General features: G+C 55.4%; 1 protein-coding gene and 1 long non-coding RNA gene across 14 annotated transcripts in view; one reads left to right on the plus strand and one right to left on the minus strand.

The window, feature by feature from the left end:
• DCTN1 (dynactin subunit 1) overlaps positions 1-13,348 on the plus strand; it is a 79,206-nt gene that overhangs the window by 22,891 nt on the left and 42,967 nt on the right. For all 13 annotated transcript variants that reach the window (XM_054824950.1, XM_054824951.1, XM_054824948.1 and 10 more), the window contains 3 exons: positions 920-1,168; positions 6,031-6,109; positions 9,823-9,854. In XM_054824950.1, the coding sequence (XP_054680925.1) occupies positions 941-1,168; positions 6,031-6,109; positions 9,823-9,854 (339 nt within the window). In that variant the 5' untranslated portion in view covers positions 920-940. The remainder of the gene's footprint in view (positions 1-919; positions 1,169-6,030; positions 6,110-9,822; positions 9,855-13,348) is intronic.
• Positions 2,022-9,853, minus strand: LOC129206178 (uncharacterized). The gene is made up of 4 exons (XR_008577036.1): positions 6,360-9,853; positions 5,694-5,821; positions 5,474-5,606; positions 2,022-5,378 (listed from the first exon to the last, which is right to left on the minus strand). It is a non-coding gene; the product is annotated as an uncharacterized LOC129206178 (long non-coding RNA).

Below are 13,348 nucleotides of genomic sequence, written 5' to 3' on the forward strand. Positions count from 1 at the left end.
TAGCATAAACTTCAGCTGTTCTACTCGGGCTTATTTCAGGGGAGGAGGCGTTGGGGTGGGGGGAAGATCCCCACAAACTTACTACAACTTAAGTAAGAGCGAGCGTCTCGAGTGCCTTAACGGAGCTCCTCGCACCCGTCACCGCGCTGACACTCTGGAAGAATTGATCGGCGTGGTTAGTGTTACCTAAACAGAGAGGTACCTGTCGGGGCCGGCGAGCTTGAAATCGGGTGATGCACATTGACATTTAAACATGGATTAATGTTCACAATGATGCCTTGAAAGCCTAACGAATTCACCAGCAATGTTTTCTGCTCATCAGCATCCTCCTGGGAAGCTCCATTACACCGGGTACCCCGGCACAGAGGGGTCCCACAGGTACGTTGGGGACTGGCGTGGGCCACCGGCCCCTCTGAATCCCTGACAGTGACGGGGTAGGAAAGTAACCGATAGCAGAAATGGGTCTGTTGCTCCCGCACATGTAGGGCGAGAGGCTGGTAATGCATGAAATGCAGGAGCTGTGGGCAGTTCTGATACCCTGAATAAAGAACGGAGCAGGTACAGGTTAAGGCAAAGACGACTGTGCTAACGTCTGCCACTTCACAGTTGTGGGTTGCATTTTTTCCCAAAGCTTATAAAAAAACTTATAAATTGGGTTTGTGAGCCCAGTGTGTCTATTAAACACTGAAGAGTGGTGGTTAATGGTGGTTTTGCTGTTGTTTGTGATTCCTGTTTGGCAGCTCCAACAGAAGGGATCACCTTTTGCCGGCTCCCGAAAAGCAAGGGCGGCAGAGGGGGGCGGCCCTGCAGGGACGGGCTGAGGGGTGCTGGCGGGGAACGAGACCCTGCTGTCCCAGCTGTGGGTCCGTCAGTCCACACCAGCTGTATCTAACTTGCTGTGCCTCTCCTCTGTCCTCAGGCATCCGGCACCGGCACCAGGATGAGCGTGGAAGGGAGCAGCAAGCCCCTGAAGGTGGGCTCCAGAGTCGAAGTCATCGGGAAAGGGCACCGTGGTACTGTGGCTTATGTCGGTGCCACCCTGTTTGCCACGGGAAAGTGGGTCGGCGTCATCCTGGATGAAGCAAAGGGCAAGAACGATGGGACCGTGCAGGGCAGGAAATACTTCACCTGTGAAGAAAACCACGGCATCTTTGTGCGGCAGTCACAGGTATGCTTCCCTCTGCGTGTGTCCTGCTGTGGCCCCTGCTTGCCAGGCTTGTCTCGGGTGTGTGTGGCTCACAGGTTGTAGAATCGCAGAATCTCAGAATCGTTTAGGTTGGACCTTTAAGATCATTGAGTCCAACCCTTAACCCAGCACCACCAGTCCCACCACTAAACCGTGTCCCTAAGCACCACATGTAGATGGGGTGGTTTTATTTGGCCTCTAAAATGAAGAGTATAGCCTGCCTGCTGTCTGCTGCCTCAGAGAGTTAATGGCTGCATCATCTGTAGCAGATGAAGTTTGGGACCAATACGGAAGCAACATCAGAGAATTTTAATTAAATAATGTTTACCTTGAAGTACATGAAATGTGTGACTTGGCCTTAGTTGTTGAGCGTTTGCTATTCATGTGCCATAGGTAGGGACTAGGAGCTCGTTTATGTACAAACAAGTCTCTTCCATTTTAATTTCCCCTGTGTAATCTTCAAACAGCACAAGCGCAGCACGGTGATGCTGCTCTTGAGTCCCGCAGGACAATGTGCTCCAGGCACGGCATCATGGTGAGAGATGTTCACCTCCTCTCCTCCTTCCTTAGCACAAAACGGAACACAGAATCCCAGACTGGTGGGGTTGGCAGAGATCATCTGGTCCAACCCCCTGCTAGAGCAGGATCACCCAGAGCAGGTCGCACAGGATCACGTCCAGGCGGGTTTGGAATCTCTCCAGAGAAGGAGACTCCACAACCTCTCTGGGCAGCCTGTCCCAGTGCTCGGTCACCCGCAGAGGGAAGAAGTTTTTCCTCACGTTGAGATGGAACTTCCTGTGCTCCAGTTTGTGCCCGTTGCCCCTTGTCCTGTCGCTGGGCACCACTGAGAAGAGTCTGGCCCCTTCCTCTTGACACCCACCCTTTAGATATTGATAAGTGTTGATCAGATCCCCTCTCGGGCTTCTCTTCTCCAGGCTGAGCAGCCCCAGCTCTCTCAGCCTTTCCTCACAGCAGAGATGCTCCAGGCCCCTCCTCATCCTCGCAGCCCTCCGCTGGACTCTCCCCAGTAGTTCCCTGTTGGTCTTGACCTGGGGAGCCCAGACCTGGACACAGAACTCCAGATGCGGCCTCAGCAGGGCAGAGTGGAGGGGGAGGAGAACCTCCCTGGACCTGCTGGCCATGCTCTTCTCCATGCACCCCAGGATGCCGTTGGCCTTCTTGGCCACGAGGGCACGCTGCTGGCTCAGCCTGGCCTGCCAGCTGGAAAAGTAAATAAGTAGTGTCCAAGTAAAAGTTTTGGTCTGCAGGAGCAGGACGCGCGGCTGCCGGACCGGGTGGCTGGAGGGGAGCTCGGCACGCGGGGCAGCCGGGTGGCAGGTCGCTGCCCATCAGGCACTCGTGCGGCCCCGGCGCCGGCAGACCGGGGATAGGCGTGCGGTGCTGTGCTCCAGGCGGAGCGTGGCCCCCTGCACCCGCCGGGCATCCGGCTGCGTGCAATGGCACACGTGTGCCACGGTGCCGGCGAGGGCAGGTCAGCGTGGCTGTGTGCGCACGGGGCCTTCAGAGGAGTTTCCGTCTTGTCTGACGGCAGGCGGTGGCGCAAAGGTTCTGGTGTAGGGCTTTGCATGGGGGTGTTGTGTGTCAGACACAGGGTGCTCTGTAGTGTCTTCCTCTGGGACTCAGAGACTGCTGGGTTGCAGAAGCCAGCCTGAGGGAGCTGCGTGCCGGAGGGCTGAGGCTCTCCCCAGGGTCCGACAGCCGCTTCTTGCTGCGCTTCCCCTTTCTCGCTTTGGTTTTGGAATGGTTGGGGTCTCTGTCCGCACGTCCCCAGCTGAGGAGCGCACTGGGTGCTTAAAAACAAGCTGCTTTTCCACCGTGATGGCGAGTAGTTTGTCTCTGCCCATTCTCCCCTGCAGAAGAGCAAATCCCTGGTTGCTCTTTCCCCAAATCTCCATGCATGTGTGGAGAAGATGCACCAGTGCCAGTAGCAGCGACCGTCCCTCTGAAACTATGACGTGCATGGAAAGGTGAACGTGGTGAGCACAGGGAGCGCGATCTTTGAGGAGCACATCCAGCATGGATCGCAAATCTCGGCAATTCCCATGCCTGCCTCGTGCAGCAGCCGCCGAATAGGCACAGGGCCGTGGCTCTGTGCTCCCCGGCTGCTTTCTCAAGCTCCTACGGCAGAGCGCAGCCTCCCGGGGGTTTCCTGCTCGGGGCTCGGCCAGCCGCCGAGTCAGCCTGCACCAAACCAGACCGGTGAGGCGATGGAGAAGCTGCCCGGGGTGTGGGCGGCCAGTCACCGGAGTGGCCTTCACGGTTTGGGCATTCATTTTTCCAGGACAGGGTTTAAGATATAAATGGGCGATGGCAGGATTCCCTTTCGGCTCTGTGCTCTCCGCTGTAAATCTGTCTGCTGCTGCCTCCCATATCTCATTTCCAGGTCTCCCCAGCATCGCGGGTGGCTTTCCTGTGGTTACACACGGTGTCAGACCACTGAATGTCAAGAGTAAATCATCTTTCTCGGGGGAAAAGATTTGTAAATGAGGAATGGTTTGTTTTGTTGGTTTGTTTTTTTTTTCTCACCAGCATCAATACAAGCACACCTTGTTAAACGAGATGTTTTTAAGAATTTCCAAGATTAAGTAACGTTCTCTTCTCCCCTCCACTTAAAAAGATGTCATAAAAAATGAGCGCCAGTAATACCAGCACCAGTAAAGCCTAGCAGTATTCTTAGCCTTTTAATTTATTGTGGAGTTTCAGCTTTAAAAATGTACCAGTGAGAAAATTTCAAAGATTTTAGGTAAATTCTTTTTCTGTTTCGTGCAATCACCGAGTAGATCCCGCAGAGGGATTCGATGCTGTGCTTTACCTATAACGAAGCACTCATCTCCTGGGGAAGCACTACACGCGCTCCAGAGCACTCAGGTTATTGCTGCCGTGTGTCCCCGCAACGCCTCGCTCAGAGGGAGGTAGGGAGCCAAAATCCCCGAAATAACCACCAAACCCTTTCTCACTGTTAACGCCTGTACTCGAGGCCGCATCCCGTGGGGGAGCAGGGTGGGTGTCTCTACCGGGGAGCCAGTAGAGAGCGTGGCGATGGAGACTCTGAGCGCGGTAGCTCCAGGGACCTTAACGTCTCCTGGCCGCCCCGTAGCCGTGTCGCTGTCCCCTGGGAGCAGCCGCCTCCGTGTCCTGGCCTGCCGGAGGGCAGGGAAGGTGCCTGCAGGGCAATGGAGCTCGGCACTCGCTGCTGCAGGACTGAGCTGGGGGTGTTTCGGCTCGCCGTGCGGAGGGTGGATGCTGCGGGGGGGCTGCTGTCTCTGCTGCTGCCCACCCCCTCCCCGCCTGGCTTCCAGAGGGCTGGAGCACAGTTTGGAGCAGATGTGTCAACACAGGCAGGCATTTCCGACCGAGTGTTTGCTCTTTATCTTTTGGCAACCTTGATGTTTTCCCTGCCTGGGACTTCTATTTGGGGTAGTAATTTTGAACATGAGTATTATGGTGTGTGGAAACACTATCCTTGATTTTGACATCAAGTGGAGCTGCTTTTCTGCTCCTGCTTGGCAGAGGAGCTCATCAGCTTAAATCTGCTGCTGCAGCACATCTTGTGTGTTGTTGCACTTCTCTGGTCTGAGCCCAAAGCAAGCCCTGTTTGGGTTCCTGCCGCCGCTGTGGTGTTAGCCATCTCCCAGCCAGACTGGTGTTGCCACCCGAGTCGTACCTGCCGGGGAACCCCAAGACCCCTCAAAATCCCACCCTTGGTTTGGATTAACTCCCGTGCATCACCTGGTGCAGCAGATTCCCAGGGATCGCATTTCTGGAGTCCTCAGGTCTGGTTTTGTCATGCTGCTGTGGAAATCCGTGCGTTGCCAAGTCTCTCCGAGGATTGGCCATGTCAGATACGCGCTCCCAGCAGGACCAGGGGCACTTGCCTTGTCCTCCCTTTCCGTTGGTGCGGTTGTCATGATTTCCATGGCATAATTTCGCTCAGTCTCCTTGCTCCTCTTAATGTAGGAACACATTCTTGGAACTTGGGCATCTTCCCCAAATAGAAACTGTGACTGGCAGGTTTACAGATTATTTTTATTTTTAAACCCAACTCCCAGACTGAAGGTTGTCACGGAACGGAGAGGGCAAATACCTGTCAGGAACAGTCCGGGTAGTGTTGATCTTCTAAGGTGAAGGGATGGTTCTAAAGAAGTGATCTAATCCTTTCCAGCCTTGTTTTCTGTATTTATCAAACAAAAATGTGTCAAAAAATAATTAACAAAGGAAAAAAACCACTAAACTTTCAACTCTGAGATAGCTTAACATGGCTCAAACCTGGAAGTGTTCCTGCCTCTGCGTCCTGGGGTACCCCAGGGAGCCGGGCAGCTTTCAGATTAAAAGAACCCCCGTGGCTGCGTCACATTGAGTCACTGCCGCTGCTCTGCTTCAGAGAAAAGCAGCTTTCCTTCTGGAGAGAAAAAAGAGTTTTAAATCAACTTTTGCTAAGACAACACAAAACCCAACCAAACGAGAGCTTTCTGTCAAGTGTCGGTACCTTACAGTCACCGTCCGGTCACGAGCTGCTTGCTGTGGAGAGTGCTCAGGAAAGTGTTAGAGGTGTTCTGGGCTCTCCAGTCCTCAGTTTTGCCCGTCTTTACTCCCTCCGTGAATGTTCTCTATTCCCTGTGTGAATAAAGAATATGTAGCTCTCTTCAGGAAGCCTGTGGCAGTAGGATGGTTGGATAGCTAAGCTTGAATGACTAAATTAAAAATCTGTGCCAAAAAAATGCACTCTGCTCTGTTTCAGCCTGCTGCCAAAAGGGACCTGTTTTCTGAGCACACTCTGGGTGGTTTTGGTCTTTTCGTAATAATAGTTGTTATACTTTTTCCAGATCCAGGTCTTTGAAGATGGCGCTGATACAACATCCCCAGAAACACCAGAATCTGCTGCCTTGAAAGTCCCCAAGAGAGGTACGGCTGGGGCGCTGTGCCCCGAAACCTTGTCTCTCCCTCGGTCTGGACCAGACGAGGTTCTGCTGCCAACCGGGCGTTGGGGGTCCCCATGCTGGGGAGGTGGGCGCCAGCTGCCGAGGGGCCAGGACCTGTCCTGCCTGGGGTGCACGCTCACCCCCCCACTCCCCCTGTCCTCGCTGCACGGTCCTACCTGGTCTTTGGGGCTGGCAGAGGGGAGCACCGCGTGCAAAGGCAGCTCCCTCCTTACCAGGAAAGTCTGGTGGGAAGCGGATGGGAAGTCCTTCCTGGCGGGGTGGGCACGTGGAAAGAAGACTTGATGGGCTGCGAGGCTGCGCAGCTTACAGGTGACTGGCCACTCCAGGCTGTTCCCACCTTGTTGGCAGCGACCGCTTTCCGCTTGGTGTTGGGCGTTCCTTCCACTTTCCCATCCTCAGGCGGCTCTAACAGCTCGCGTTGCTTGGTGCTTTGACAGGCTCGCCTCCCTTCGAGGTCTGGTTGTGTTTAGTGGGGCACTTGGGGATCCCAGGGGCTAGCGGAAAAAGCTCCGATAGCTTCCCGTCCTGGACGGTCCGTGGGCGACGCGTGCCAAGCAGGGGATTCCTTGTGCGTGAAGCCTTTGTTGAACCACGCCTAACGCTGCAGAATGGGCTTGGGTGCTTTGTGGTGGTTTTTTCCCTCTCCCGGCCAGTAGAAACTAAAATTCCCCTTTACCTGGCAGAATGAAATCTACCCTGCAGCTGCACAGAACGTGCCCAAAGGCCTCAGAAGGGGAGGGTGATGATTAGTCCGAGAAGCGGGGTGTTCCCATGAGGCGTTAATTTTGTCCCTCCCATGAGCGGAATGGAAATGTGACTCGGCATTCAGGCCTCTTGGCATTCTGCCTTCGCCTTCCGCAGGGAGCTCCGGGCTCCGGCAGCTCGCTGCCGCTGCGGAGAGCTTGGCTGTGGTACAGCCCAGCCACGTGAATTCATCTTGGATCCTGCAATTAGCATCTGCAGCTGAACAGAGAAACGTTTAAAGCAAGCCAGTGTTAATTTAGGGCTGGGGGGGTTAATGCAAAGAAATGGAAACTTTCTGCTTAGTGTACTAGTCCGAGTGTTTCTTTTCCGGAGTGCTGGAAAGCCCAGCCTTTCCCGAGCAGCCTCAGCCTGTTCTTTGGACGTACTTGATGTTAATAGTGAAAATATTCCTTAATGTTTGTTTGATCTTTTAGCTCTTTCTCAATTCGGGCTTCCCAGCTTGAAAATTCAGGTTTCCTTGTTACAGTTCTGTACTCCTTCGGGGTAAGGGGCTCGTGTGGAGCCGTGCAGGCGTTTTTTTCCCCTGATGCTGCTGTAGGTCTGAGCTTCCTGAGTGCGTGTCGGTGGACGTCGCCCCTTTGAGTGCTGAACCCGTGCAAAAGCCACGAGCCTTCCAGCACTGGGAGTCTGCTGTCGTTTTCCTCATCCCTCAGTTACAAGGAGCTAGGGAGAGAAGTGCTCTTTACACCCTTGCTTAAAGCCCTGAGAATTCAGTAGCAGCTGATGCTCCTTGAGCTGGCAGACGGGAACGTAGAGACCAGAAATACGTTAACTACATAATACAGGGTAAAAAAGTTGGTTACTTGGGAAAAGCAAAACAACCCAAACCCCCGGGTTTAGCACGGCTCTTCAGCAAACGTTGCTGCCTTTTAATTTCACTACATCTGTGTGTGTCCATACGACGAATCTTTAAACCCTGTGCCATCTCCCCTCTCGTTATCTGGAAGTCTTGCCGAAGCTCTCGTCTCCGCTGTCTGCTGCGGAGTTGTCTGGTTCTTCTAGAACTTTGTCTGGGGCGGCCAGCAGTGACTGTGGCACCCAGGGGCGTACGGCTGCATCCCCGCAGCGCACCGCTGAGGCGTGCTCAGCACCCTCTCTCCTTTCTTGGTACGCACCGAGGTTTGTTGTCGCTGCCCAGCAGCGTTCACTGGACTTCTGTGGTGATGCTCTGGCCCCTTTTCCCCAGCCGCTGGTTCTTCCACCACAGAAATGAACAGAACCCAAGCAGTGCAGGTTACCCCTCCGGGTGCACAGCAGCAGCGTTGCTTCCTCCGCCTTTGCTCAGAGCCCGTTTTGGGGCAGGAGCCCGAGAATGCCACGCGGGAGGGGAAACGGGCGCGTTTAGCTCAGGTTTGGGCGTGCAGGATGGGTGTCAGCAGCGTTTTCCACTGCTGTCTGCAGGCAGCAGCGCGGCTGCCCTCAAGTGCCACGAAGTGACGCCTGTACCGTGGGAGGGGGCGTTCCCTGTGGGGTGGGACGCACACCCGAGCTGGAGTTGGTCCTTGGTGGTTGAACTGGTGAGCGAAGGGGCCGGAACCGTCCAGCCCCCTCGGGTCCCCAGGCACGTGTTGGGGGATGCTCCTCGGATGCTCCTTGGATACGTTTGGCATTGGCCGGGATGCTCCTTGGATGCAGGCGCTGGGATGTGGCTGCTTCCAGGGAGTTTCCATGGAAACGGCAGCGCGAGCTGCTGCAGTCTGACTGCGGTGGGCGATGCAGTTTGCTCTTCCCGTAGATCCAGCCCAGCAGAGGTGTGAGGTACGCAGTGGAGGCGGCTCCTGTCTTTTATTTATGAGACGCTTCTGCAGTGGGTACTGGTGAGGTGATCAGTGCCACAGTTGGAAATATTAAACCCTGGTGGAATTGCAGCTGGGAGAGGAGGGGGACAAGCAGCCCCCATGGCTCTGAGCTGCTCCTGGAACCCCCAGACATCCAGAAATGGAGCAGAGGGTGTAATTTAGTCAAACCTGGTTGGTTTGGCCATAAATAAATAAAGCCATCTGGTTCCTGCACACTTGTGCACGTGGCGCTGTTTGACTGTGCGCACCGATAACCCAGGGAACAAGGGAAGAATCCTGAATTTGGGGGAGGGCGTGTGTGAGAGTGCTGGGGTTTAATCCCATGCTGGCGTCTGACATCCTGCCGGAGCAACGGCCAGGCTCTGTAACGGGGTGCGTTAGCATGGTGAAATGGGAGTGCCCCGTAATGAGCCGGCACCCCACGGGTTTAGGGACCGGGGCTGCGACGCCGGCTGCAGGAGGTTTGTTTTCTGAGCCCGGGACCGGCCAGGGCTGGGGGCGTCCCCCCGCTCGGGAAGGGACACCCACGGTTCCCTGGGCTGAGGTGCAGAGCGGAGGGAGCAGGGCCACAGCTGCCTCGTGCGTGGTCAGATCCCTCACCACGTACGGACCGGGGTGGAAACCTTTTATTTTGCTGTGTGAGGTAAATAAATGGTCTCTGGACCTGTATTTCTGTTGATACTCACGTTGGGTTCTCACCTGGAACGCAGCTGATGAGACGTAGTCGTATGGACCGCTAGACTGCCCTGCATTTCCAACAGAGTGCTCTGAGGTGACTCAGCCTTCTCCGAATTGCAGTAATTTAACTCAAGAAAGGCAGCGTAGCCTGACCTCGTTCTGACGCGCGCGCCTGAACGTTTGGCTTTCTCAAACAGCGCTGGCGGGTCTAATAACGGGGTCCCTGTTCCTCCAAACCTGTACCCCCTTGTACCACTTTTCCTGGTTCATCCTGGTCCCTGCTTCACGCTCGCTTCCCTCGGAACGCGCGTAAACGGTCCTTGCGCTGTGCCTCGGCGCTGCTGGACCGCAGAGATGCTTAGCGCGCGGGCCGGGCCAGAGGCATCCTTTGGGCCAAAGCTCACGGCTCGCTCTCTCTCTCTTTCCTTTGCAGATTCTGTGGACGCCGCCAAAGCCAGCAAACTGGTGAGTGCTGAGCCCGCTTCTGCTGGAACAAATTCCCTTTGCAGCAGGTGACTAGTGGAAGAGGCAGACGTGCGCACGCCGCTCTTCCTGATTTTTCCTTAACTTTTATCACCTCTCTGAAAGCTCCATTTTTCAGCCTGCAGGGAGCGCACGCGGAGACACGCACACACAAAACATAGCGAAAGGACAGAGTTTTGCCAGCCCGTCTCTGTTAGCCCTTTTCACTTCAGTGCTCTATAATAAAAATGCCCGCGGTAAAGCGCGTTTCCTCTGAAGCCCATGGGAAACAAGGCCGTATAAAAAGTAATTTTCAACTAATGACCAGAAGTCAGTAGGTTACTGCGGAATAAAACCCCAGCACGGTTTTCCGCATGACACGTTTTATCTAAGTTCAATCAATATTGCGACGCTCACGCCCAGCATGCCTCTTGGCTGTGTTCCTTCACACAGCGACCCTTACATCCCGCAGGAAGAGCGGACTCCTCGGGATGTCTGAAATTACCTTTCTCTGCCTTGTACCTATGGCTTACAGAGAAACGGTGGGCACTGCTGCGTGCCTTTATCCCGGGATCTCAGTGGCTCTTGAGGCATAAATGGGGATGTGTTGTATCCAGAGGCGATGGGTATTGCTCTAGAGGTAGCAGGAAATTGGAGCAGGTACCTGTCCTCAAACACTTTTGACCCCCGGACAAGCCCAATTTAAGAAGTGCTTAAGGTTCAACCACAAAAATGGCCACGCGTGTACATAGACAGCGAGGAATTGTGGTGGTGCCAGGCGACGCGGTGAGTTGGGGTTGTGTGTGCTTTGGGATAGACGCCGGATGTTTCTCAGGGCCGGACCAGTCCATCCTGCAGCTGTGGAAAAGAAAACGGCTTATCTGGAGATAAGGGGCTTCTCCACACTGCGACGCCCGCGGTTCTGCGTTCCGGCAGCTTGCCAGCCCAGGCCCTGCACTCAGGTGTCAGATAATTACTGGGAGCGGGAAGACTTTTCCCCACCTCGATGCAGAGCCCTGTGCTGGGTCCTGGTCAGCCTGTGCGACGTCAGGATCCGGCCGGGGCTGGGACCGGCTGGTGACCAGCACTCGGAGGAGCTCTGGGGGTTAATCGGGCTCGGTATTAAAGGGACTTGGAGGATTCTGCAGGGATTGCCTTTTTCTGCTGAGTGGGGGGTGCCAGGTCTGATCACCCCTTCCCATTGCAGGGGCTCTTTCCCCTCGTGCTCTCTGCCCGTGATGCGCAACGTTCAGTCTGCTGGTTTAATTATACGCTGGAATTAATATGTGAGCTGCTAGGTGAAACTGGACAGGGCGCCTTGTCAAGGAGTCTGGTCAGGCTACCCTTCCTCAAAATAAAGCCTGCCAAAGGGAGCTGGGAAGCGCTGGAAGGAAAAAATTAAAATTGTTTCAGAGCATTTGCACTAAAAGGCAAAGATAAGATTTTTTTTTTTTTCACTTCATAAACAATCATTATGAAATCAGGATGCTGAAATAGTAATTGTTCTTTACATTCTTTATGCTGCTCGGATTCTGAGAAGGTTGCGGGAAAGGAGGTGAACCAAAGGGGTTTGCACCCAGAAGGTTTAAGAACCCCCAGATTAAATATCCGGTGGTACCTTCTGTCTGTAAGCATCACAGGTTTTTTTTTTCTGCATAAGAGGTTGAGAATTTGGTGCTGGCTGCTGTTGGAAGCAAAACCATTTTGGTAGACGGAGCTCTGTGCTGTTCTGGGCTGGAGATGTCGCTGCTTGATGCACTGCTGTGCTGTGGGGTGTTCAGTCTGGTTTGTTGTTACAGAAAGCGCTAGAATTCAAAATTAAGATCCTGCCCCCTTTCAGGTACTGTCCGTGCTGTGGCAGGCTGCCGAAGGCAGCTTCAGCGATGCCACGGTGATGGGCGTGCACAGATTTGTCTTCTGCAGCGCGCGTGAGAAACAGGCGAATTTGGGCTTTGCTGTTTCCCTTCTCCGATCTCCAGCTGCTCCCAGAAACATGGTGGGAAACGTTGGGTGCCAGAAAAGTGCTTTGAGCCGCTCGCCCCGTGTTTCAGCCCAAACGGGTGTCTTTGAGCGGGCTGCCCATCCAACGCAGGGTCCGCAGAGCGGGTTGGGGTAATGCCGGCAGGAGCTCGGTCCTTCAGTCCTTCACGTGGTGATGCCGGGAAGGGTCCTGTTCGATCTGGTCCCACGCTGGAGAGCCTGGCTTGGAGGCAGCGCAGCAGCACGCTGCAGAAGGGAAGGAAAGTGACCGTGGCAGAGGTGCTGCCGGTGCCTCCGAGAGGCAGAGAGCCTGCTCCTGCCAGAGAGCTGCAGTGGTGGGAGGCGAACGAACACCCAAGGTGCAGTTTTACCTCGTGCAAAGCCTGAGCTCTGGGGCAAGCCTTCTGCAGCATCGCTTGTTGTCCAGACCTCTGACAGGGAGCTGAGGTCATTGGCTGAATCATGGAACCCCAGCCTGGTTTGGGTGGGCAGGGACCTCCCAGCCCACCCAGTGCCACCCCTGCCATGGGCAGGGACACCCTCCACCAGCCCAGCTTGCCCAAAGCCCCATCCAACCTGGCCTTGAACACTGCCAGGGAGCCAGGGGCAGCCACAGCTTCTCTGGGCACCCTGTGCCAGGGCCTCAGCACCCTCACAGGGAAGGATTTCTGCCTCACATCCCATCTCCATCTCCCCTCCTGCAGCTTCAGGCCATTCCCCTTGGCCTGTCACTCCCTGCCCTTGGCACCAGCCCCTCTCCAGCTTTCCTGGAGCCCCTGCAGGGACTGGAAGGGGCTCTAAGGTCTCCCCGCAGCCTTCTCTTCTCCAGGCTGAACAACCCCAACTCTCTCAGCCTGAGGTCTCCAGAGCAGAGGTGCTCCAGCCCTGGGATCATCTCCATGGCCTCCTCTGGACTCGCTCCAACAGCTCCATGTCCTTCTTGTGCTGGGGACCCCCGAGCTGGACGCAGCACTGCAGGGGGGTCTCCCCAGAGTGGAGCAGAGGGGCAGAATCACCTCCCTCGACCTGCTGGTCACGCTGCTGGACACGCAGCCCAGGACACGGGTGGCTTTCTGGGCTGCCAGCGCACATTGATGGGTTCTGTTGAGCTTCTCGTCCCCCAACAGCCCAAGTCCTTCTCCTCAGGGCTGCTCTCCATCCATTCCCTGCCCAGCCTGGAGTTGTGCTTGGGATTGCCCCGACCCACGTGCAGGACCTTGCCCTTGGCCTTGTTGAACTTCATGAGGTTCGCATGGTCCCACCTCTCCAGCCTGTCCAGGTCCCTCTGGATGGCATCCCTTTCCTCCAGCACGTCGACCACACAGGAACTCTGGGGGGAATCCTGTCTCGTGGTGGGTGAACCCTTCTGTGTGCCGGCTGTGGTGTTAGCAGTGCCCAAGCAATCGGGAGCGGAGAACTTCCCGGCAGCGTGACGGCAGCCTGTCCCTCCTGTTCCCCAAAACTGGCCAAGCAGGAGAGCGCTGCAGTTGGTCGTGGTCCTCTCGCTCCTCCTTTGC

The sequence above is a fragment of the Grus americana genome, chromosome 4, assembly GCF_028858705.1.
Source record: "Grus americana isolate bGruAme1 chromosome 4, bGruAme1.mat, whole genome shotgun sequence".
Lineage (NCBI taxonomy): Eukaryota > Metazoa > Chordata > Aves > Gruiformes > Gruidae > Grus > Grus americana.